This window comes from Salmo trutta, chromosome 13, assembly GCF_901001165.1.
Source record: "Salmo trutta chromosome 13, fSalTru1.1, whole genome shotgun sequence".
NCBI classification, from domain to species: Eukaryota; Metazoa; Chordata; class Actinopteri; order Salmoniformes; family Salmonidae; genus Salmo; species Salmo trutta.
This window is the reverse complement of record NC_042969.1, coordinates 5,965,145-5,992,086: the sequence shown is the minus strand read 5'-3', so window position 1 is coordinate 5,992,086 and position 26,942 is coordinate 5,965,145. Positions and strand designations below refer to the sequence as shown.

The 26,942-nt window shown below is 42.1% G+C and overlaps 1 protein-coding gene across 8 annotated transcripts in view; it reads left to right on the top strand.

Moving 5' to 3' along the window:
* Positions 1-26,942, top strand: part of LOC115205107 (glutamate receptor 2) — a 67,908-nt gene that overhangs the window by 32,644 nt on the left and 8,322 nt on the right. For all 8 annotated transcript variants that reach the window (XR_003880551.1, XM_029770759.1, XM_029770763.1 and 5 more), the window contains exons 4-11: positions 14,366-14,562; positions 15,401-15,454; positions 15,700-15,858; positions 16,111-16,278; positions 16,579-16,683; positions 22,028-22,135; positions 22,468-22,674; positions 22,839-23,206. Coding sequence is in view for 7 of the 8 variants with exons in the window: in XM_029770759.1 (XP_029626619.1) it covers positions 14,366-14,562; positions 15,401-15,454; positions 15,700-15,858; positions 16,111-16,278; positions 16,579-16,683; positions 22,028-22,135; positions 22,468-22,674; positions 22,839-23,206 (1,366 nt within the window). In the remaining variant the exon portion in view is untranslated. The remainder of the gene's footprint in view (positions 1-14,365; positions 14,563-15,400; positions 15,455-15,699; positions 15,859-16,110; positions 16,279-16,578; positions 16,684-22,027; positions 22,136-22,467; positions 22,675-22,838; positions 23,207-26,942) is intronic.

Sequence of the window (26,942 nt, the reverse complement as noted above, 5' to 3'; positions counted from 1 at the left end):
CAGAGGTGGAACTGTGTTGGAGCTGTCAAATCGCTGAGCAGCTGCTCTTGCGACCATTGTCATGAAGCCACACCTGCCCCACTCTGTTAAAGTTCATAATGAGAAATTGTAGGCTATATAGAAATAATTACGCTCAAAATGAAAAGCATTAAACAAAATGAGGATTTCTATAATCCTATTCACATTCCAGAGTTCAAACTTGTAAACAAGGATGCATGGGATTTTTCTTAATGCGACTTTGTGCAGCCAATTGCAATGTCCGCTTTAGGTAGCCACTTGTGGATTTGACAGCTCTAACGCAGTTCCAACTCGACACTGCCAAAACAACTGCTATGCGGATGTTGGCTAAAGTGGATCGATTGAATCGAGCCCTAAATCTAATTACAAAGCACTCAAACATGAGAGAAGATAAGAATAGTATATGCACTGCAAAGGTTATGTTCTTAGTCTGTTTGCCATGTACTGGATGTGACATGTTACATGCACATAAACCACCATGTTTTCTAGACACAGAGGGCGTTCCTATCAGTTCCAAACAGAGCAAGGTACTAGAATGACACTTTCTACAGGGCATTGTGATGCATGACAAACAACTTGTCAGATAGTATCAGCTTGGGCCATCGCACCTCCGTGTGTAAGAGCTTATCATGGCTTGCAGCAAAGTAGGGGGGAAGTTACCTGACTTTGATGGATTTAGACCATTTGGCAGTGGTATCCACTGGTCCTGGGGAGCTGCTGGGTTGTGAAAATAATAAAAATGAGCTGTTCCCATTTTCTAACCTGCACAGCTGGCCGTGATTATATCCGTTAACAAATTCCTCAGTAGCCTATCAAAGAGTTTATATCCACCACCCATTGTCATTTCTTAAAATAGGTCAACTTGGCCACCAGAGGGACAACCTCAACATTCAGGGTTTACTTTTGTTCCACTTGGTCTGTAAAGTGTTGTGTCCCAATATTAAATGATGCATCCTTGACTTCAAAAAGGCACGTTTTCACATATATGAGAAAATCCCATGTTTTTGCCTGTTTCACACACCTTCATGTGCTTTCACAGCAATAAAGATGTAGGAGGATTATACATGTACGTTTATATTTGTACATCATTAAAAAAAAGTCTAAGACACTTGTTGTCTTGTCAAATAGCTGTAATTCATCCCGTTACTGCTTTCGTTAATTGGTGGTGTGACCCACTAAAGCGGTAAACACATAGATGGCAAGATATGACAGCCGCAAGTTCTAATCCCCTTTAAGGCAAGGTTTTTATTTGAAGAGGAAATGCCCCATTGTTGGTCCTCGAGTCAAATAACACATTTGTGACAAAGTAGATGACTGTAAAAAATGAATATATAACGTTGCATGCCTACATTTAGGTGTACACATCCATGTAGCCTATGCAGTATGCCTATTGTATGCCTATTAGGCCATAGCAGTGTGTTTATCTGAAAGGCTGAAGAAAGAAGAAGCTCCTTATTAAATGCATTGTAATCTTCATGTTCAGGCTGTTGGCTTTGCTTCCCTTCTCAACACACTAACAATAAATGTAATTCGACATTTCGAAGAAAGAAATACTCATGCGGGATTCAAACCCTTGCAACAATTACTGTGAGCCAGACGCTCGTTCTACACTGTGAGCCAGACGCTCGTTCTACACTGTGAGCCAGACGCTCGTTCTACACTGTGAGCCAGACGCTCGCTCTACACTGTGAGCTATATGACCAGTCAGTCAAATGCATGTGATCTAATTGTTTTGATTATCAGATCGTGCTTTTGCACTTCTGTTAAGTATGCTTTCATGAAGTGTTGGATCACGTCCAACTACATCGACTATTTTAATTGGCTGATATGGAATATTTTACCGGATATAATCACGGCCAGCAATGCAGGTTAGCATACAGTATACAGGGCTAAATGTGGCAGGTTATCTAATGGGAACAGCTAAGATGTAGCATTGTATCACATGTAACTACGTCAGCCATTTTAATTGACTGATGCACATTTTGAGACGGAGAAAAAGTTATATACATTTTAAACTTTTTCTAATGTTGGCAAGTATGGACACACTGGTTTTTGAGGTTTCTGTTGTGTAGAACTCCTCATTAGAACACTAATTTTTAAATATTTTGCTAGAGAATGACCTTGCATTTGAATTGTCTAAAACTTGGAAATAGGTCTATTCACTCCAGAAATATTCAGGTGAAGTGATTGTTATATCCCCAGCAATTTTTGTCTATCTGCATGGAGGCTTTCAGCCTTGTTGATGTTTTTAGGTATTCCTATTTTCTGTTTCATGTAGTAGACTAAGTATGATGCATTGAGTTGTTACTCTGGAGGATATTGCAATGTCAGACAGTATTTACCCGTTGTGATGACACCACTTTGTGTGACGCTACTTTGAAAAGGACACATCTACACTCTTAGAAATAAAGGTGCTATCTAGAACCAAAAAGGAGAACCCTTTGAAGAACCCCTGTTGGGTTCCATGTAGAACCCTTTCCACAGAGGGTTCTACATAGAACCCAAAATAGTTCAACCTGGAACCATTTTAGTTCCGGGGGCAAAAGTAATTAGCCTCGCAAGCCACTCTGATCTTGCAAGCTTACATGAATTGTTCCTGCACAGATTGTGAGATCAAGGTGGCTTGCGAGGCCAAATAGTAATATGCATAATATTATTGGGCTTGCATAAGGATAGTTGAAAGGCGAAATAAGATAAACGTTTCATTACATGATGTTATTAGTGTTCATTTCCAATATGTCTAAATGAGAGTGAATTAGATTAGCAGTACCGTAAGGTGATAATACCTGATGATAAAAGCTAAAGGCAGGCTTGCCATAGTCACACAGAAGAATAGAAGACTGACCTAATAAAGAGAAAAGGTGGGAATATTACCACTGTGTGTAAGGACTACTTTACTGGGTTGTTTGAGCCCTGAATGCTGATTGGCTGACAGCCATGGTATTCGGTCTGATATACCACGGCTGTCAGCCAATCAGCATTCAGGGCTTGAACAACCCAGTTTATAATACCTTGTAAAGTAGTATGACAAAACATTTATTTTACTGCTCTAATTACGTTGGTATCCAGTTTATAATAGCAATAAGGCACTTCTGGGGTTTGAGGTATATGGTCAATATACCACAGCTAAGGGCTGTGTCCAGGCACTCCGCGATGCGTCGTGCGTAAGAACAGCCCTTAGCCGTGGTATATTGGCCTTATACCACACCTCATTGGACCTTATTGCTTAATTATACCATCAAATTGTTGAATACTTGTTTCTGAGTCGCTTGAAGGCATTTTATAGCTTGCATTATTTCCCGATAACTCACGGTGTATTTGCATTGTAGAATTCAATGGTTATAGTTCATTCTTATATTTTCTATGTTAGAGCTGCTTTTGAAAGCAAAAGTCGAATTGAAAACATTATTGGCATTGTTGAATTCGATTTTCATAATGGTAAGCTAGGACTGATGGTTTGATTAGCTAAACTAGCAAGCTACTTCAGTGGATGTTGAACATATTACCCTACTCAACAAGCTGGATGCAGTCTATCACAGTGCCATCCGTTTTGTCACCAAAGCCCCATATACAACCCACCACTGCGACCTGTATGCTCTCGTTGGCTGGCCTTCACTTCATAATCGTCGCCAAACACATTGGCTCCAGGTCATCTACAAGACCCTGCTAGGTAAAGTCCCCCCTTATCTCCGCTCACTGGTCACCATAGCAGCACCCACCTGTAGCATGCGCTCCAGCAGGTATATCTCTCTGGTCACCCCTAAAGCCAACTCCTCCTTTGGTCGTCTCTCCTTCCAGTTCTCAGCTGCCAATGACTGGAACGAACTACAAAAATCTCTAAAACTGGAAACACTTATCTCCCTCACTAGCTTTAAGCACCAGCTGTCAGAGCAGCTCACAGATCTCTGCACCTGTACATAGCCCATCTTTAATTGAGCCCAAACTACTATCTTTTCCCCTACTGTATTTATTTATTTTATTTATTTTGCTCCTTTGCACCATATTATTTATATTTTAACTTTTAACTTTCTTCAAACTACAAATCTACCATTCCAGTGATTTTCTTGCCATACTTTATTTACTTTGCCACCATGGCATTTTTTTGCCTTTACCTCCATTATCTCACATCATTTGCTCACATTGTATATAGTCTTATTTTTTTCTACTGCATCATTGATTGTATGTTGTTTTACTCCATGTGTAACTCTGTGTTTTTGTATGTTGTCGAACTGCTTTGCTTTATCTTGGCCAGGTCGCAATTGTAAATGAGAACTTGTTCTCAACTTGCCTACCTGGTTAAATAAAGGTGAAATAAAAATAAATAAATAAATATTTCTTCTGGCAAATGTGTTAAATTATAGCCATGGTATAAAAGGGGCTCTATTCATTCTCTGGAAAATAATGCAACTCCGTGGAAGGTCAGTTCACACCTTCCATGTCGTTCCTTATTTTCCATAGAACCCATAGCCCCTTGTTGAATATCCCTTACGTAGTGCCACTGGCTAATACAGGCTTTACTGTATTTCTACGTTTATTTCATTCTCTGCCCCTCTCCCTATACTACGTTTCAACCCCCTTCATTTCATGATCTTATATTCTCTCTTTCTCACATCGACCCTCTTAAGGTGTCCGCATACATAGGTTTGGTTTGCTCCTAGCAGAAGTCTGCTAGGCGAAGTGAACATCTGTGCTCGCATACTCCCCAAAAACATAAGAAAAAAAGCAATATTACTGTTTGTCCCTCTGAAGATGACGTAAACCAGTACACTTCTTCAAAATAGTCAGAATTAATGTAAGATGACTCAAGAAATATTTAATTAATGTTGACGATTCTGCCGAGAAGGTTTTAGTCGTGCAATTAAGATGTTTGGTGCGGTATTTCTGAAGTGAAAAAATGTGCATGGAAAGTAGTCATCTGTCTTTGAGTGACAAACATTTATTTGAAGTATCCCTACTGTAGACCAATCACAGACGAAAGGGCATAGATTTCGGCTACCCAACTTAGACTCAAGAAAACATTGCCGACGCTGCCAAACACTAATACAAACACAAACGTCACAAAATGCTGTCATAATATATGCCTAAACTGTTTCAAATCAAATCAAATGTTATTTGTCACATGCGACTATTACAACAGGTGTAGACCTTACAGTGAAATGTTTACTGTACATACAAGCCCTTAACCAACAATGCAGTTTTAAGAAAAATAAGTGTTAACTAAAAAAGACAGATGTAAAAATATTAAAGTAACATAATTAAAGAGCAGCTGTAAAATAACAGCATTGGCTATATACAGGGGGTACCGGTACAGAGTCAATATGTGGTGGCACCGGTTAGTCGAGGTAATTGAGGTCATATCTACATAAAGGTAGAGTTAAAGTGACTATGCACAGATAATAAACAAAGAGTAGCAGCAGCGTAAGGGTGGGCAACGCAAATAGTCCTGGTAGCCGTTTAATTAGCTGTTCAGGAGTCTTATGGCTTGGGGGTAGAAGCTGTTTAGAAGCCACTTGGACCTAGACTTGGCGCTCTGGTACCGCTTGCCGTGCGGTAGCAGAGAGAACAGTCTATGGCTAGGGTGGCTGGAGTCTTTGACAATTTTTAGGTCCTTCCTCAGACACCGCCTGGTATAGAGGTCCTGGATGGCAGGAAGCTTGGCCCCAGTGATGTACTGGGCCATACGCACTACCCTCTATAGTGCCTTGCGTTGGGAAGCCGAGCAGTTGCCATACCAGGCAGTGATGAAACCAGTCAGGATACTCGATGGTGCCGCTGTAGAATTTTTTTGAGGATCTGAGGACCCATGCCAAATCTTTTCAGTCTTCTGAGGGGGAATATGCTTTGTCGTGCCCTCTTCACGACTGTCTTGGTGTGTTTGGACCATGATAGATTGTTGGTGATGTGGACACCAAGGAACTTGAAGCTCTCAACCTGTTCCACTACAGGTTGAGAGCTACAGTTTCGACTGGGAAGCATACGGTAAGCTTTAGGCAGAGAGTGTCCTCTGCTAGTGTGGGTGTTTTCCTCATCAATGGTCAGAAAGAGTTTCTATTCGAGTCATGCTGGAAGGAATTTGTTTCATACTTCATGCAGTGTAAGGTGCAGCTAGTAGGTTCTAATGCTACATTGCTAGCTGTAGTGGAATGTGTGTTGTATCGATTACATTGAACAGGGCTCTCAAATCTCGATGGTCACAGACGGTCTAATTAGCATTATGCGATGGAGAATGAGGATACAAATGCTACAATGCTAATTGGGGCGGCAGGTAGCCTGGCGGGTAGGAGCGTTGGGCCAGAAACCAAAAGGTTGCTGGGTCAAATCCCAGAGCCGACAAGGTAAAACATCTGTCGTTCTGCACCTGAACAAGGTAGTTAACCCACTGTAACCCAGGCACTGATGAAGTGGATGTCGATTAAGGCAACCCCCGCTGATTCAGAGAAGTTGGGTTAAATGTGGAAGGCACATTTCAGTTGAATGCCTTCAGTTGTACATCTGACTAGGTATCCCCCTTTAGTTGGAGTGTAATGTGTGCCAGCATTGACTTCATTGAATAGAGCTAATTAATATCCATGTCCACAGAAGGTCCAATGTTATGAAGAAAGTTATGCTAATGCTACAATGCTAGCTGTAGTGGAATGTGTGCTAGCGGTGACTACATTGAATAGGGCTCAAGAGAATCTCCATAGCCATAGACGTTCCGGTAGAATATGCTATGATGAATGAGGATGCTATTGCTACAATGTTAGTTACAGTGGAGTGTGTGTGCTATCATTTACTACATTGAATAGGGTTTACCATAACCATGGTCTCAGAAGGTCCAATTAGCACATTATGTGGGAATCAAGATGCTGATTCTACAGTGCCAGTTGAAGTAAAATGTTGTGCTAGTGTTGGCTACAGAAAACAAGTTTTACAGCATGTTTTATTGAGAATGCTAATACTATAATGCTGCAGTCCCTGGTTGAGGAGCCCTCTCTGGCTCTCTTTGCATATTTCATCATCACATTGCTATGTCTAATTAGGTCAGAAAGATCCACACACACATGCAGTACCCATAGCAACCGATTGTGCAGTGCGATCACTGGTGTGGTGGCTCGTTGGTGTGTGTGAATTGGCGTGTGTGTGTTTAAGGAAGAGCCATGGTTTCCATGGCCGAGCAGCCGCACACAAGGCTAAGATCACCATAAGCAATGCCAAGCCCTGGCTGGAGTGATGTAAAGCTCGCCACCATTGGTCTCTGGAACAGTGGAAACGTGTTCTCTGGAGCGATGAATCATGCTTCACCATCTGGCAGACCGACGAACGAATTTGGGTTTGGCAGATGCCAGGAGAACGCTACCTGGCCCAATGCATAGTGCCAACTGTAAAGTTTGGTGGAGGTGGAATAATGGTCTGGGGCTGTTTTTCATGGTTAGGGCTAGGCCCCTTAGTTCCAGTGAAGGGAAATCTTAACGCTACAGCATACAATGACATTGTAGACTATTCTGTGCTTCCAACTTTGTGGCAACAGTTTGGGGAAGGCCCTTTCCTGTTTCAGCGTGACAATAAAAAAATATATAAATATATTTTTTATTTCACCTTTATTTAACCAGGTAGGCCAGTTGAGAACAAGTTCTCATTTAGAACTGCGACCTGGCCAAGATAAAGCAAAGCAGTGCGACACAAACAACAACACAGAGTTACACATGGAATAAACAAACGTACAGTCAATAACACAATAGAAAAAATCTATATACAGTGTATGCAAATGAGGTAAGATTAGGGAGGTTAGGCAATAAATAGGCCGTAGTGGCGAAGTAATTACAATTTAGCAATTAAACACTGGAGTGATAGATGTGCAGAAGATGAATGTGCAAGTAGAGATACAGGGGTGCAAAGGAGCAACATTTTAAAATAAATAACAATATGGGGATGAGGTAGTTGGATGGGCTATTTACAGATGTGCTATGTACAGGTGCAGTGATCTGTGAGCTTCTCTGACAGCTTAAGTTTGTGAGGGAGATATGAGTCTCCAGCTTCAGTAATTTTTGCAATTCGTTCCAGTCAATGGCAGCAGAGAACTGGAAGGAAAGGCGGCCAAAGGAGGAATAGGCTTTGGGGGTGACCAGTGAAATATACCTGCTGGAGTGCGTGCTACGGGTGGGTGCTGCTATGGTGACCAGTGAGCTGAGATAAGGTGGGGCTTTACCTAGCAAAGACTTAGATGACCTGAGGCCAGTGGGTTTGGCGATGAATATGAAGCGAAGGCCAGCCAACGAGAGCATACAATGCCCCCATGCAATGGCATACAATGCCCCCATGCACAAAGCGAGGTCCATACAGAAATGGTTTGTCGAGATCGGTGTGGGAGAACTTGACTGGCCTGCTCAGAGCCCTGACCTCAAGCCAATCGAACACCTTAGGGATGAATTGGAACACCAACTGCAAGCCAGGCCTAATCGCCCTACATCAGTACCTGACCTCACTAATGGTGTTCGGGCTGAATGGAAGCAAGGTCCCACAACAATGTTCCAACATCTAGATGTTGGACGAGCACATACTTTTGACAATGTAGTGTATCTTTAACTCTAGAAAAGGACCTATAAGTAAGCATTTCACTGTTAGTCTTCACGTGTTGTCTACAAAGCATGTAACAAATAACATTTGATTTAAATCCCTTCAGATCAACTGAAGTGCATACTACTGCCCCGGAAGGAGAGGCTAAATAAGGGTCAATTTGGAACTCATACCACCCTAGATCTGTAGCTGGAAAACGGATTTATAGATTTGACTTGATGTATATACAAACTTGTGAATGTAAGACTAACCCTTGATCGTGATTTACACAGATTGTACCACCAAGATGTAATCCACCTCATTTCGATTTGGATAAAGCTACAACTGGCATTCTTTGGAAGTTGGGGTGTTAATCCTCTCACTGAAGTGTTTTGTGATGACATGGCTTTGTCAATGTAGATTTTGTTTCCCATCTCCCTATGGTTACCTGGGGCATTAACATATGGATGGGATATGATAGGCCCCGAGCTCAACAACAAAATGGCGTTTAAAAAAAAACTGTACAGAGTATGTCACCAAACCATGTTGATGAGAAACAATAAGGTCAGCACCTCCGATATAGAATTACTTGAACATTCAAAATGAACCCGCAGTGCACTTTATCTCTATCTGCACTTGTTTGAATTGGAGCTTTAGTTGAGAGAGAGAGAGAGGTACTGCAAGTATAGGTGCACACCTTGAATACAGCATTTTATATTATGACTGAACTCACAGCGTGGTTCCATCCATTTACAATGGATTGAATATTGAATTAGTCTAGACTCTAGAGAGAGGTTCTGGATGAGTCTGTTTGTTTTGTGGTTGAGAGAGCTTCTCTGACAGACTCTGACTGTCCTTCATCCTCAACCCCCTTCTCTCCGAGGGAGCTAGCTGTCTCCACAGCCCGCCTGTCAGCCACCAGCTACCCAACATGATGGAGGGAGGCTCCATGGGACATCTGCTCAGCTAGACGTGCCCAAACTGTTTGGGAAATTAAACATGAAGGAGAAACTCCATTGGTCTATTGTTTTTCTTAGTTGGTGATGGCATACAAGGCTGTGCATTTTGGAATGATAGGAACATTTTCACAAATGTTGATTACCAGTATGGTATTTCAACTTCACTTACAATATGTTACATAGAGATATACTATTGGATGATCTGTGTCCATTACAAAGATCAATACAGGCCAGGGTTTGAGGAGAAAGAAGGAAATGGATACCCTAATGTGTAAAAACAGTGAAAGTGTGAAGACAGTCGAGCTGCAAACATGTAAAACAAAAGGGAAAATACCATCATTATCGACCCAATACTTGACTTACAGTACCAGTCAAAAGTTTGGACACACCTACTCATTCAAGGGTTTTTCTTAGTTTTTAAAAAATGATTTTCTACATTGTAGAATAATAGTGAAGACATCAAAACTATGAAATAACACATATGGAATCATAGTAGTAACCCAAAAAGTGTTAAACAAGTCAAAATATATTTTAGATTCTTCAAAGTAGCCACCCTTTGCCTTGATGACAGCTTTACACACTCTTGGCATTCTCTCAACCAGCTTCACCTGGAATGCTTTTCCAACAGTCTTGAAGGAGTTCCCACATATGCTGAGCACTTGTTTGACTGCTTTTCCTTCACTCTGCGGTCCAACTCATCCCAAACCATCTCAATTGGGTTGAGGTCGGTGGGTTGTGGACGCCACTAAGCGCAAACCAGATGGGATGGCGTATCGAATGCCAAGAGTGTGGTCAGTATAAGATTATATCATCCTGTCTATAACGATTTTTATGCTACATGAGTTCTGTCATGTTGTTTACACTTTATGCATTGAGCATTCAAAGATTAACCTCTGATATTTGTTATTGAAAATGTAATATTTGTTTGACTCCCAAGATTGCTTATGACTTTTTACATAATGTTGGCTTTGAATTTCTCTCTCTTGATTGAAGTGTTCTGTTCCAACCAAAGGGAATTCCAAGAGGGTTCTGTAGTATTCATTATCAATTGAGTGTGTCACTCCATTTATTGAGTTTGTTTTGCTTTGAATGTTTCTAAATGAGCTAGGGAATGTGTGTTTAATATATATTTGACGGATTAATTTGTTCTAAAGGTGGTATCCTATGATGGTGCCACGTTGAAAGTCACTGGGCTCTTCAGTAAGACCATTCTACTGTCAATGTTTGTCTATGGAGATTGCATGGTGGTCTGCTTGATTTTATACACCTGTCAGCAATGGGTGTGGCTGAAATAGCCAAATCCACTAATTTTAAGGAGTGTCTACATCATTTTGTGTGTGTTTGATGGTAGAACGGTATCAATTTATGGTAAAGCTATGGTATGGTGTGGTTATTCTAACTATCCCAGGAAGAAGCAAGTCTTTTCTAAATCTATATTGCATGAAAATGCTTCTCGCATGCAATGTTGAGTACCCTTCTTCGAGTCAGAACATGCAATAAACATGCATCACGAAGGATGAACCAAATCCTTTCCACTCTGTGAAGATGTTTTCTGAATATTGTATATTTCCATTTTACCCAACGCATCAGCCTAACAATTTACCATTTTGAGCATTAAACGGTATTCTCTCATCGCCTCGCATCGCCCGCAGCGCATGTTCAGCGGAGCTTAAATCAGAAAATTCAAATGATCTTATTTTAATGGGCATCGGAGAAACAGTCAACCTTAACTGAGTCATAATGACCCTACAGTGATCATGACTTACAGTGTGTTCTGAGGAAAAACGTTTTTCTATCTTCACAAAGCCCCCCCCACCTTCATAAACACCAAAGAAGACTCAAGGCTGTAATCGCTTCCAAAGGTGCTTCAACAAAGTAATGAGTAAAGGGTCTGAATATTTATGTAAAATGTGATATTTCAGTTTGTTTTTAATACATTTTCAAAACTTTCTAAAAACCTGTGTTTGCTTTCTTATTTTGGGGTATTGTGTGTAGATTGGTAAGAAAAGAAAAAATGATTTAATCCATTTTAGAATCAGGCTGTAATGTAACTTATATATACAGTGCCTTCGGAAATTATTCAGATCCCTTGACTTTTTTCCACATTTTATTAGGTTATAGCCTTTTTCTAAAGATGTGTTTTTTAAAATGTCTCTCATTAATGGCCTGCAGCATACCACTCTGCATTCCACTGCTGGCTTGCTTCTGCAGCTAAGCAGGGTTGGTTCTGGTCAGTCCCTGGATGGGAGACCATATGCTTCCTGGAAGGGGTGTTGGAGGACCAGTAGAATGCACCCTTTCTTCTGGTCTAAAAAAAAAAAATATCCCAATGCCCCAGGGCAGTGATTGGGGACATTGTCCTGTGTAGGATGCTGTATTTTGGATGGAACGTTAAATGGGTTTCCTGACTCTTTGTGGTCACTAAAGATCCCATGGCACTTATTGTAAGAGTAGGCGTGTTAACCCTGGTGTCTTGGCTAAATTCCCAATCTGACCCTCATACCATCACGGTCACCTAATCATCCCCAGCTTACAATTCATCCCCCCTCCTATTCCCCAGGTCTTTGCTTTAAATGGGAATGTGTTCTCAATCAACTTACCTGGTAAAATAAGGGTAAAAAATAAAAATAAAAAATCTACACACGAAACCCCATAATGTCAAAGCAAAAACAGGATTTTACACATTTTTGTACATTTTTTATTTAAAAAAAAACTGAAATAACACATTTACATAAGTATTCAGACCCTTTACTGAGGGTCTGAATACTTATTACAGCCTCGAGTCTTCTTAGGTATGACACTACAAGCTTGGCACACCTGTATTTGGGGAATTGCTCCCATTATTCTCTGCAGATCCTCTCTAGCTCTGTCAGGTTAGATGGGGAGCTTTGCTGCACAGCTGTTTTCAGGTCTCTCCAGAGATGTTAGATCGGGTTCAATTCCGGGCTCTGGCTGGGCCACTCAAGGACACTCAGAAACATGTCCCGAAGCCACTCCTGCATTGTCTTGGCTGTGTGCTTAGGGTCATTGTCCTGTTGTGAGGTGAACCTTCACCCCAGTCTGAGGTCTTGAGCACTCTGGAGCAGATTTTCATTACGGATCTCTCTGTACTTTACTCCATTCATCTTTCCCTCGATCCTGACTAGTCTCCCAGTCCCTGCCGCTGAAAAACTTCCCCACAGCATGATGCTGCCTCCACCATGCTTCACCGTAGGGATGGTGCCAGGTTTCTTCCAGAAGTGATGCTTGGTATTCAGGTCAAAGAGTTCAATCTTGGTTTCATCAGACCAGAGAATCTTGTTTCTCATGGTCTGTGAGTCTTTATGTGCCTTTTGGCAAACTCCAAGCGGGCTGTCATGTGCCTTTTACTGAGGAGTGGCTTCCGTCTGGCCACTCTACCATAAAGGCCTGATTGGTGGAGTGCTGCGGATATGGTTGTCCTTCTGGAAGGTTCTTCCATCTCCACAGAGGAACTCTAGAGCTTTGTCAGACTGACCATCAGGTTCTTGGTCACCTCCCTGACCAAGGCCCTTCTCCCCCGATTGCTCAGTTTGGTTTGGCGGCCAGCTCTGGGAAGAATCTTGGTGGTTCCAAATTTCTTCCATTTAAGAATTACAGAGGCTACTGTGTTTACATTACATTACATTTACGTCAGTTAGCAGACGCTCTTATCCAGAGCGACTTAGAAATTGGTGCATTCACCTTATGATATCCAGTGGAACAACCACTTTACAATAGTACATCTATATCTTTTTTTTGGGGGGGGGGTAGAAGGATTACTTTATCCTATCCCAGGTATTCCTTAAAGAGGTGGGGTTTCAGGTGTCTCCGGAAGGTTGTGATTGACTCCGCTGTCCTGGCGTCGTGAGGGGGCTTGTTCCACCATTGGGGTGCCAGAGCAGCGAACAGTTTTGACTGGGCTGAGCGGGAACTGTGCTTCCGCAGGGGTAGGGAGGCGAGCAGGCCAGAGGTGGATGAACGCAGTGCCCTTCTTTGGTTGTAGGGACTGATCAGAGCCTGAAGGTACGGAGGTGCCGTTCCCCTCACAGCTCCGTAGGCAAGCACCATGGTCTTGTAGCAGATGTGAGCTTCAACTGGAAGCCAGTGTTCTTGGGGACCTTCAATGCTGCAGAAATATTTTGGTACCCTTCCCCAGATCTGTGCCTCGACACAATCCTGTCTCAGAGCTCTACGGATAATTCCTTCGACCTCATGGCTTGGTTTTTAATCTGACATGCACTGTCAGCTGTGGGAACTTATATAGACAGATGTGTGCCTTTCCTAATCATGTCCATTCAATTGAATTGACCACAGGTGGTCTCCAATCAAGTTGTAGAAACATCTCAAGGATGATCAATGGAAACAGGATGCGCCTGAGCTCAATTTCGAGTCTCATAGCAAAGGTTCTGAATACTTACGTAAATAAGGTATTTCTGTTATTTAATTTTAATAAATGTGTAAAAACCTGTTTTCTTTTTCATTATGGGGTATTGCGTGTATATTTGCTGAATATGTTTTTTTTTAATTTAATGCATTTTAGAGTAAGGCTGCAACGTACATAAATGTGGAAAATGTCGAAGGGTCTAAATACTTTCCGAATGCACTGTATCTATTTGCATGAATTTAAAGCCCTACAAGGATCTGTATTCTCAGATGTACTATGACAAATCCTAAGTGTGTCCTATCCTGGGTCAGCTTCATTAGAACACACCATAGGAAAATGTTTTTGTGACAGAAAACAAAAACAATAATTTCTTATTGGAGATGTTCAGATTGTGTCTCCTCGTTTCACTCAGTTCAGAGTTGTTTTGTCAAATTTGTGCCCAATGAACATGACCCTCTTGTCTGTCCAGGTCTGACCACACTGCAGGTGGTGCTGGACACGGCTGCAGAAAGGAAGTGGCAGGTAACCGCCATCAACGTGGGCAACCTGAAGGACGAGAGGAAAGACGAGGCCTACCGCTCTCTCTTCCAGGACCTGGAGAACAAGAAGGAGAGACGGGTCATCCTGGACTGTGAACAGGACAAAGTCAAAGACATTATGGAACAGGTAAACATAAAAGCTCAGTCCTCTGGTAGTTTGTGCTGGACCTGATGTTAGAGCAGTGTTATATTGAACAGCTATTCTGCTATGACTGAGCTTATGATGACGGCAATGATGAGTGTGTGTGTGTGTAATGCCGCAGTTGAGATCTTGTTGGTGTGTGTGTTTGCCTGTGTGGGTGAGTGTCATCCTTGCCTGCAAACATTTCACACCTACCCCCCAAGTGGACTGCCTTGCAACAATCCCCCAGTTGTTAAATTAGACTGCAACAAAAGTGGAATTAAAGGCCACAGAGATTTACGTAAACGGGTTATTTATAAATCATCCCTGGCCCGTGGGAGAGTACATCGATTTGTTTTTAAGGCAAGCAGATGTGTTTCACAAAACGCTGAAATCAATGTGTATTCCCCTCGCTGCTGCATGCTAAAGTTTTTATATGAGAGAAACATAATCAAACCCGGTCCCAGTTTTCTGCCAAAGGAAGTCACGTACAATGCATTTTTATTCAAATTATTATTTAAATCTCTTTATGTAACTGGCTTTCTAAGTGGAGGTGTCACTCATGTGGTGGGATTAGCTGCAGGTGTGTCATTTGAAGTAGTTAGTGAAATGGCTTTTGAGGTAATTACTGAAATGGGCTTCCTGTTTTGGTTCGTTACTGACAAGTGATACCACTGGCAGGTGGCAGGTGTTCGTGACTGTAAATAAAGCCTATAAGAATAACACTCATGACTACTGTAGCATACGGAATATGATTACTTGGAGACTGTCTTGTTTGGTTTCCATGTCACTATGGTTTCATATATATGATCTGTTCTGTTTACCTATCTGATCTTGTCCCCAGGTTATCACCATTGGCAGACATGTGAAAGGCTACCACTACATCATTGCAAATTTGGTGAGTTTTCACAACTCAGCCGTGGAATTGAAATCTCAGGGAGAACAGTGACTAAAATAATGTATTAAGCTAAATGCATAGCGATGAGACATTGAGAAGCCAGAGTGATTGTCTTCCAATTGAATCCCTTGTGTATATAAGTTAGCTTTGGGTAATAATTCCATTCCCGTTTTGTCTTTCAGCTGACATTTGTAAGACAGCAAACATTTCATGCCTGTGCTTGGATTCCCTTGTTTTAATTTCAGGGTTTTGTGGATGGGGACCTCTCCAAAATCCAATATGGAGGAGCCAACGTCTCAGGTTTCCAGATTGTGGATTTCGATGACCAGTTGGTTTCCAAATTTGACCAGAGGTGGGAGGCTCTGGAGGAGAAGGAGTACCCTGGTGCCGACAGTAAGATTAGGGTGAGTAGACATCCACATGGGTGTTTAGTTGGTTGTGAGGCACTCAGCTAGCACTTCTCCATCCCCGGGAGCTGTTACGTGGCTGCGGCTTCAAAATGTTTTGCCCCATTCTCCCTCACACATACTGTGCGTGTGCAGTCCCAGGCACAGAGCCGCTTGCACACACACAGACAAGCACACTAACGTCCTCACAACCCCTCTCAATTTCACCCCCACACACTTACACGCCCTTCCCCTTCTGTTCTATTGCAGTACACGTCTGCGTTGACCTACGATGCGGTGCAGGTGATGACGGAGGCCTTCCGCTACCTGCACAAGCAACGCATTGACATCGCCAGAAAGGGCAACAACGGCGACTGTCTGGCTAACCCCGCCGTGCCCTGGGCGCAGGGAGTGGAGATTGAACGAGCGCTCAAACAGGTGACAGCATGTGGTTGCCATGGCAACGGCTGGCTGGCTCTACCACATACACACATACAGAGACTGAAGTATAAGGACAGACAAAAACATACACACACACACACACACATTCTCCCCTGAGCTAGCATTGACAATAGTCTTCCCACACACTCTCAGGATTTCTACCCTAAGCATTGGCTTGAAAGCTTAGACGAGGCAATGTGAATCCAGATCTCTGTGGAAAAAGTAAATTGGTCTATGACTGAGGTATTTAATGGTGGCTTCTTGCCATTCTGCCGCTGTGGTTTTGTGTCCTTCTAGGTTCGTGTGGACGGTCTCACAGGGAATATTCAGTTCGATCAACATGGCAAACGAGTAAACTACTCTGTTAATATCATGGAGCTGAAGAATAATGGTCCTGTGAAGGTATGCTAGTGTTTCTGAATATGAATATGGCTAGAACATGTCTCAATAGATCAAGGTTGCATAATATATCAGACAGTCTTAAATGTGTTGGTCTGCGATGGAACAAGACAACAGCACATCAGCACTGAATCCCCCAAAAAAACAAAAAGAAATGAGAGTTCTTAACATGTGGCTATGTAGTCAGTTCCTTTTCAGTCGTTCATTCGTTATGACATACTATGGGAAGTCAACGACCAATCCTATTCACCTGAAGAGAACTGAAACCACGCCCAACGGGCCAATGGATGCCGAGCCCACCCTCGGAAGCCCCGCCTTACTGGCTACAATACCAGGGCTGTCATCCATTTCACGCAATTTACTAACTTTTCAATCACACGAAGTCTCCGAGATTCAGATCTGACTTAGGTGTCTGTTAGTGGGTCCCCCTATATGTTGCGAGTTTTGGGTATTGATCGGTTTTTGTGTTTGCTAAAAACAAACTACTTCCTGCTCTGCTTGCCTAGCTAATGTTTCCTTACTTGGTTAGGATTTGTGTTTGCTAAAACCCCACTACTTTCTGCTCTGCTTGTGTAGCCAGTGCTTCCTTACTTGAGTAAGATGGTCAGTGGTAAGAGTAAGTTCAAAAAGGCTAACCAGCTGAGTTTGAACCTCAGACCAAGCCCTAGGCATGTGGTTTCATAATGAAAATTACTAGGGCCGACCCAAAAAAATTATTATGTTCTTTCGACCAATTGATTGGTTAAACTTTTCAAACATGTATTTTCCATATATAGACTCATCTTCTGTGTTTTAATAAAATCAACTACATTCAGTGAGCACGTCTGATGCTTTAAGTACACTATTTGATTAAATAATTAAGACACAAATGACTAAAGGGAGTCCGACAGCAATTGATTTGATTGTGCCTGGTCAGGCTCAGACCTGCTGCACTGTGTTAAAAAAATGACAGCGAGTGACTGTGTGAAGAGCATCAATTGTCTCTCTCACTTCCCTGCTGTTTATTGCGCTGTCCTTGTTGCTGAAGCTGCAACATAATTACATCCAATTCTGACTGAAAAGTTCTGTTACCGATATCCCTAATTTGTGTAGGAAAAACATTCCCTATTCCCTCAATCCTAGCTCTCTTTACGTGACACATGTATGCATTGCATGCACGTGATCAATAGGGCCTGAACTATAGAATATCATAATCACATCATTAAATTGGTTTTAACAAACTCAGAACACTGTAACACATCTGACAGCAAAACGTATGCAGAGGACGTGACAAAAAAGCTTGAAACGGGGGAATTTTTACTGTTTGCTCAGGAGGTCAAGTTGTGGAAAATACTGGAGATCAAGAAAAATAAAGTAATGAGTAAGCACTGTGTGCATATTACGTTTGCCAAACAGGTGCTGTTAGATTACAATCTAATTTCTCTAACGGTTTGGAACAATGTAAACAACACTCAATCAATTAAGTGTACTAGAGAGTCTGTAATTATTATTTCAAACATTTTGTAAAGCCTTTATTACAGCAAAGACAAAAGCCAGTCGCATTCGTTCGTCAATGCAATTTCCAAAATTGAACTGTTTATTTATTGTTTACGCTAAGTATTCAAGGGTCGCGTTGTTATTTTATTTAAAACTAAAATGCTTGATTGCATTTCAAATCAGGAATGACTCGTATGCTGTGTGATGACATGAATGAATGAATAATTGATTGATACAGTACTGTAGCTTATATATAAGTATTGAAATATAGGCCTAAGTAAGTTATGTATTAAGACTAAGCAGGATGTGCTCCAAGCCTACAGCTCGATGGTGGTTATACAAGGCTGCTAAACTAAGCCTACAATAATAATGATATTACTTATTGTTATAATAATGATGATCATAACAATAATGGTAATAATAAATATAAGGAGATCAAGAAAAATGAGGGCTATTATTATGGAACAGTGTAAACCACACTAAATAAATGATAAATAATACCAGAGAGGCTCTTCTGTGTAAAGCCTTTATTACACCATAGCAAAGACTAACATTTTCTAAATGGTTTACCTGACATGTGGTTTGTGCTCACAGAGGCTTGGTGCTCACGGAATCAGTAGGCTATTAAACAAACACTCAAAGGCAACAGAAGCAGGATGTGTTTTTTTTCTGTAGATGTGTATGGATGATTTATAAATCCAGGTACATTTAACAGTTAGACTATTGATTATAGGCCTAATTAAGTTGGGGATTCCGCTCTGATTCCGCTCTGACTGTTTTCTCATCTCCTAACTCCGCTGCTGCCTCCACCACATTGTTTTCAACACCAATAGGCTGGTTAACATGACCTTTATGCACATAGCAACATGGTCTAGGAAAAGGTGCCAATTCAACAGTGCACTGATGTGTTTCAGAACCACGGACAGCGACTGCTATCCTGTCACGTGTGCTCCCTCTCCGTCCTCTAGGTCACCAGTCTTCTCGTCATGGCGCACACCTGTCACCATCGTAACGCCTAATTGCACATTATGACATGTATTTATTAAATGTATTCACTCCCTGAACTTGCTTCCTGACTCTCAGCGCACATCATTACAATCCAATATGGGAGAAAGTGCATCTGTTATAGAATAATATTATTTTTATTTGTGTTGCACCATTGTTCCTACCTAATATAACCATATACAATTTCAGTAGCACGTCTTCGTGTGATGGAATGTGCCATCCCCAGGGCCTCCACAATGGATTAGTCCACTCAGACAGGCAACAATCATGATGTCTTGTACACCATGATTTTATTTATCTATATACACAGTACCAGTCAAAAGTTTAGACACACCTACTCATTCAAGTGTTTTCTTAATTTTTTACTATTTTCTACATTGTAGAATAATAGTGAAGACATCAAAACTATGAAAAAACACATGGAATCATGTAGTAACCAAAAAAGTGTTAAACAAATCAAAATATATTTAATATTTTAGATTCTTCAAAGTAGCCACCCTTTGCCTTCATGACAGCTTTGCACACTCTTGGCATTCTCTCAACCAGCTTCACCAGGTAGTAACCTGGAATGCATTTCAATTAACATGTTTGCCTTGTTAAAAGTTAATTTGTGGAATTTCTTTCCTTCTTAATGCGTTTGAGCCAATCAGTTGTGTTGTGACAAGGTAGGGGTAGTATACAGAAGGGCTATTTGGTGAAAGACCAAGTCCATATTATGGCAAGATGCATCCCAGCAATACGTTTATGTCCATAGATCTGAAGGATGCATATTTTCATGTGACTATATGAGGTAGCTCAGTTGAGGGACAAGGTGGAGCTCCAGCTCTATGTTGGTTTCCCATATTCAGTCTCTGGTGTGCAAAGTGAATCCCTTTGTTGAATCCAGGTTTAGCACATTCAGTTTTCTGGGTCTTGTTCTGATTCGGTTCTGAATCTTAAGTTTTTGTCCCAACAGAGTAGGGTCGTATTCCGGCTCTGTTTGGCACGGTTTCAACTGGGGCACTCAGTGCCTTTTCACTTATGCCTGCGGTTGTTGGGTCTGATGGCCTCTATGATAGCTGTGTTGCCTTTGGGACTGCCATCGGTTGCTCAGGGTTTCCCTGACGTTGCTAGCGCTGAGGCTTTCCTTCCGATGTTGGAGGGCAAGCATGAGTTGGTATGGTCCGACAGCAGGACAGCGGTGGCGTACATCAATAGGCAGGGGGGACGGGACGGTCTCTCTCCTAAACCTGGCCTGTTATCTGCTTGTATAAAGCAGTGAGAATTTATTATCTCTCAACGTCGTTGCAGATCTACTTTCCAGGGGTGGCCTATCTCTACGGAATGGAGACTGCACCCCTCGGTGGTGGCCCAGATATGAGACCTGTTCGGCAGGGCCGACGTAGATCTTACGCATCACAAGAAAACTGACATTGTCGTTTGTTCTTCTCAATGAGGGATCTGGGTGCTGCATTGGGAATGGATGCTTTGGTCTATCATTGGCCTTGGACCCTGCTCTATGTGTTCCTCTGGTAGACTGGATTCAGGCCACCGTGGAGAGGGTCCATCAGGGGGGTCTGGTGGCTCCCCGTTGGAGCAGACAACCCTGGTTCCCGGGGAGATCATCTGCCTGTTGGGCGGGGACCCCTGGAGCGTTCTGTGTCATCGGGATCCATTGTCCCAGGCGCACAGGACAACTTGACACAGAGATATGGAACTGTGGGTTTGGCCCCTGAAAGGTTGAATTTGACGACTAGGGGTTTACTCTCGAACGTGATTACAATTATACAGTCAGCGCGTGAAGAATGGAACCTGAGTTTACAAATAATTAAATAAATAAATAAAATAAGAATATATTTGTTTGGTTAAGTTATACAACACCCAATTCCTGATTTTCTTATGGCTGAGTCTGGGAGCAGGTGTTAGGCAGTGCGCATGTTGCGCATTTATCTGCATTACCACAGTTTCCCTGCGGGTTTGAGCCTTGGACTGCCATGGTTCATCGATGGGGCTGTGCGGGAATGCGCATTATCAAGACACAACAGATGCCCTGTTGTTTTGGACTTGGGGTTCCTTGTGTGAGTTCTGGCATTCCAGACTCCTTGGGTGTCCGTGTGAGACTTTTTGGAGCTGGTATGGACTGGGGTCGATGTTAGGCAGTTTCCTGTGGCTTTGAGCCTTGGACTGCCGTGGCAGTGCGCCAGTACACAGTTTCCAGGTTACTGCAGGTTTTCTGTGGGTTTGAGCTTCAGGCTGCTGTGGTTCATTTAGTCTGGTCAATCCTATCCTTTACCAAGTCATGACAGGTGTTCTGTTATTTTGGACTTGCGGTTCTTTGTACTAGTTTGGACATTCCAGGCTCGCAAGTTAAGTATTGTTCTTGAGCTGGTGAAACCTGTGTGTGCTTTGGCTGCCGTGGACTTTCTAGTTTGATACCCTCTGAGCCGGCTTGGGGCGTGATTGTATGTCACCATAGAAAGTTATACAGAGTGACCGACTGAAAGGGAAGGTACTGTTAGGAATATAAATACTGTTTCCTGAAGGAGGGAACGAGGTACAACATATTTTGGCCCCGCACCGTCAGTGGTTTTGAGCTCGCTGAAGAGCAGTACGGAATTGAGGAAATGTATGCGAGCTCCGATATTATAGCCAGGAAGGCTTTCAAGGGTGGGCTCGGCCTCCATTGACCCGTTGGGCGTGATTTCAGATTGCTTTCAGATTGCCGTGATTTAAGACTCCCCATAGTATGTTATACCTCGTTCGCTCCTTCAGGGAACAATAGTTATATTCATAACTGTATGTTTACACTCAACTGAAACAACATCGCTGTCTACCGTCTCATGACATTATGGAATTGCTCATTCACTATTCATTATTTTCTCCACAGATTGGATATTGGAACGAAGTTGACAAAATGGCGGTCACAAAATCAGACGTGTTTCCGAATGACACAACAGGAATGGAAAACAAAACTGTCATTGTGACCACAATCTTGGTAATGACGTATCATTGACTCTATTCATACCAACTGACTCTTTAATTCACAACAATTGAATTGAAAATCCTTGGATTAGTGTTTTACATAGCAATTGTTAGTCCATAGAATCATGTTTTTATAGTATTACTGTGTCCATATTGACACTGATGCGGTTCTAATATGGACACTGTACGTACACAAACAAACCCATAGTAGTCTACTTCTATTTAAGAGCTGTTCATTCATTCAGTGAAAAGCCTCTAAATGTATACAGCTAGCATGTATAGCATGATGTAAAGGCTAAAGGCACGCCTACTGGACTGAACAGTATTTTTGGTTTTCTCCCTCAGGAAGCCCCATATGTAATGCTCAAGAAGAATGCTGACCTTTTTTTAGACAATGAAAGATACGAGGGCTATTGTGTAGATCTGGCTGCTGAGATAGCCAAGCACTGCGGCTTCAAATACCAACTGAAAATTGTGGGGGATGGAAAATATGGAGCCCGAGACGCTGAGACTAAGATCTGGAATGGAATGGTGGGAGAGCTTGTCTATGGGGTAAGAAAAGAGATGCATGGACCTTATTGATCGAATCCAATAACTTGCTGTATATGAACATCCCCAGTAGTTCCCTTTAAACACTACTAATGCCCACCCGGTTTCCCTAGAACAACAACATCAGCTCTTTATAACATCAAGCGCTTTCTCTCTCTCCTCCCCAGAAAGCTGATATAGCTGTGGCACCGTTGACCATCACCCTCGTCCGAGAAGAAGTAATAGACTTCTCCAAGCCCTTTATGTCACTGGGTATTTCCATCATGATCAAGAAGCCCCAAAAGTCCAAACCTGGGGTCTTCTCCTTCCTGGACCCTCTGGCCTACGAAATCTGGATGTGTATCGTGTTTGCCTACATCGGTGTGAGCGTTGTGCTCTTCCTGGTCAGTCGATTCAGCCCATATGAGTGGCACACAGAGGAGTACGAGGATGGCCAGATCCAGACTAATGAGTCTACCAACGAGTTTGGGATATTCAACAGTCTCTGGTTCTCCCTCGGCGCCTTCATGAGACAGGGCTGTGACATCTCGCCTAGGTGGGTTTCAAACTGCCTCCTGATTGTATGTTGTTAGGCTGGCTCAGTGTGACTTACTAATATTCGTACACTGATATTCTTGGTGAATTTCGCAACCTCGCAACTCATGCTACAATGAGGATCTAATCATCCCCAGCTTCCATTTGGCCCCCCACCTCTCCCCTGTAACTATTCCCCAGGTTGTTGTTTTAAATGGCATTGTATTCTCAAGAATCTTACAGTGTAATATAAGGAGATAAAGATATACAGTGCATTCGGAAAGTATACAGACACCTTTACTTTTTCCACATTTTGTTACGTTACAGCCTTATTCTAAAATGGATTAAATCATTTTCCCCCTCATCAATCTACGCACAATACCCCATAATGACAAAGCAAAACAGATTTTTAGACATTTTTGTTCATTTATTAAAATTAATATGTCATAGTTACATATTACAGACCCTTTACTCAGTACTTTGTTGAAGCACCTTTGGCAGCGATTACAGCCTTGAGTCTTCTTGGGTATTATGTTACAAGCTTGGCACACCTGTATGTGGGGAGTTTCTCCCATCCTTCTCTGCAGATCCTCTCAAGCTCTGTCAGGTTGGGTGGGGAGCGTCGCTGCACAGCTATTTTAAGCTCTCTCCAGAAATGTTAGATCGAGTTCAAGTCCGGACTCTGGCTGGGCCACTCAAGAACACTCAGAGACTTGTCCCGAAGCCACTCCTGCGTTGTCTTGGCTGTGTGCTTAGGGTCATTGACCTGAAAGGTGAGCCTTCACCCCAGTCTGAGGTCCTGAGCATTCTGGAGCAGGTTTTCATCAAGAATCTCTCTGTAATTTGCTCCGTTCAACTTTCCCTCGATCTCCACTAATCTCCCAGTCCCTGATGCTGAAAAACATCCCCACAGCATGATCCTGCCAGCACCATGTTTCACCGTAGGGATGGTGCCAGGTTTCCTCCAGACATGACGCTTGGCATTTAGGCTAAAAGAGTTCAATTTTGGTTTCATAAGACCAGAGAATCTTATTTCTCATGATCGGAAAGTCCTTTAGGTGCGTTTTGGCAAACTCCAAGCGGTCTGTCATGTGCCTTTTACTGAGGAGTGGTTCCATCTGGCCAATCTACTATAAAGGCCTGATTGGTGGAGTGCTGGAGAGATGGTTGTCCTTTTGGAAGTTTCTCCCATCTCCACAGAGGAGCTCTGTCAGAGTGACCATCGGGTTCTTGGTCACCTCCCTGACCAAGGCCCTTCTCCCCTGATTGCTCAGTTTTGCCGGGCGACCTGGCCACACACAATACCCCATAATGACAAAGCGAAAACAGGTTTTTTAGACATTTTTGCTAAACTATTAAAAATAAAAAACAGAGGAGCTCTGTCAGAGGAGCTCTGTCCATTTAAGAATGATGGAGGCCACTTTGGGGACCTTCAATGCTGCAGACATTTTTTTGGTACCCTTCCCCAGATTTGTGGCTCAAGAGAATCCTTTCTCGGAGCTCTACGGACAATTCATTCAACCTCATGGCTTGGTTTTTGCTCTGACATCCACTGTCAACTGTGGGACCTTGTATAGGCAGGTGTGTGCCTTTCCAAATCATGTTCAATCAGATGAATTTACCAAAGGTGGACTCCAATCAAGTTGTAGAAACCTCTCAAGGATGATCAGTGGAAACATGATGCACCTGCTCTCAATTTTGAGTTTCATAGCAAAGGGTCTGAATACTTATGTAAATAAGGAATTTCTGTTTTTTATTTTTAATAGTTTAGCAAAAATGTCAAAAAAAAACTGTTTTCGCTTTGTCATTATGGGGTATTGTGTGTAGATTTAATACATTTTAGAATAAGGCTGTAACGTAACAAAAAAAGGCTAAGGGTTTGAATACTTTCCGAATGCACTGTATACTGAACCAAAATATAAACGCAACAGTTTCAAAGATTTTACTGCATTACAGTTCATATAAGGAAATAAGTCAATTGAAATAAATTCATTCGGCCCAGATCTATGGATTTCACATGACTGTGAAGCCAGTTGGACGTACTGCCAAATTCTCTAAAATGACATTGGAGGCGGCTTATGGTAGAGAAATTAACAGTAAATTATCTGGCAGCAGCTCTGGTGGACATTCCTGCAGTCAGCATGCCAATTGCACACTCCCTCAACTTGAGACATCTATGGCATTGTGTTGTTTGACAAAACTGAACATTTTAGAGTGGCCTTTTATTGTCCCCAGCACAAGGTGCACCTGTGTAATGATCATGCTGTTTAATCAGCTTCTTGATATAGCACACCTGTCAGGTGGATGGATTATCTTGGCAAATGAGAAATGCTCACTAACAGGGATTTAAATAAATTTGTGCTAAACATTTGAGAGAAATAAGCTTTTGTGCATATGGAACATTTAAAGGATATTTTTTTTACTGCTCATGAAACATGGGACCAACACTTCACATGTTGCGTTTATATTTTTATTCAGTGTATATTACCGATACTTCTCCAAACTTTTTTTCAGGACATGACACCTGGATTTAAATTCAATTCTCTGTTGAGTGATATAAAAAAAGCTAGTATTTTATACATCTTGGTATCATCCTGATATGATTCCTTCCATTTAATACACATCCTGTATACTCCTGGCAGTCCTTGTGCCCCTTGACGTACAGTTTATTATGTAAGCAGACGTGCCATGTCTTGAAATATCATAGTCCCAGCTGTAATTAATTCAGTGTCATATTAGTGCTGGGTGTATAGGGATTTAATGAAGTGCGAATACAGCCGATTATGTTAAGCAGGATCCCACTTTGCACCAGAGAGGGGACCGTCAGTCACATGAATTCCTGGGAGATTTGTCATCAAGACATCAGCTATTACCCACCGCGTCCCTTTACACATGACTGGGCCTTGATGTTGTTTACTGGAAGAGCTAACTCTGTATATTTGCTCCAGTGTGCTCAGTTTCCCTTGCTATGTCATTACCGGAGATGTCTATGGTCATACCATTTCTTTATGCACACTCAATCAGCTATGAGTTTAATGTACAGTTGAAGTCGGAAGTTTACATACACTTCGATTGGAGTCATTAAAACTTGCTTATCAACCACTCCACAAATTTCTTGTTAACAAACTATAGTTTTGGCAAGTCGGTTAGGACATCTACTTTGTGCATGACACAAGTCATTTTTCCAACAATTATTTACAGACAGATTATTCCACTTATCATTCACTGTATCACAATTCCAGTGGGTCAGAACTTTACATACACTAAGTCGACTGTGCCTTCAAACAGCTTGGAAAATTCCCGAAAATGATGTCATGGCTTTAGAAGCTTCTGATATGCTATTTTGAGTCAATTGGAGGTGTACCTATGGATGTATTTCAAGGCCTACCTTCAAACGCAGTGACTCTTTGCTTGACATCATGGGAAAATCAAAAGAAATCTGCCAAGAGCTCAGAAAAAAAATTGTAAACCTCCACAAATCTGGTTCATCCTTGGGAGCAATTTCCAAATGCGTGAAAGTACCACGTTCATCTGTACAAACAATAGTACGCAAGTATAAACACCATGGGACCATGCAGCCATCATAGCGCTCAGGAAGGAGACACGTTCTGTCTCCTAGAGATGAACGTTCTTTGGTGCGAAAAGTGCAAATCAGTCCCAGAACAACAGCAAAGGACCTTGTGAAGATGCTGGAGGAAACCAGTACAAAAGTATCTATATCCACAGTAAAACGAGTCCTATATCGACATAACCTGAAA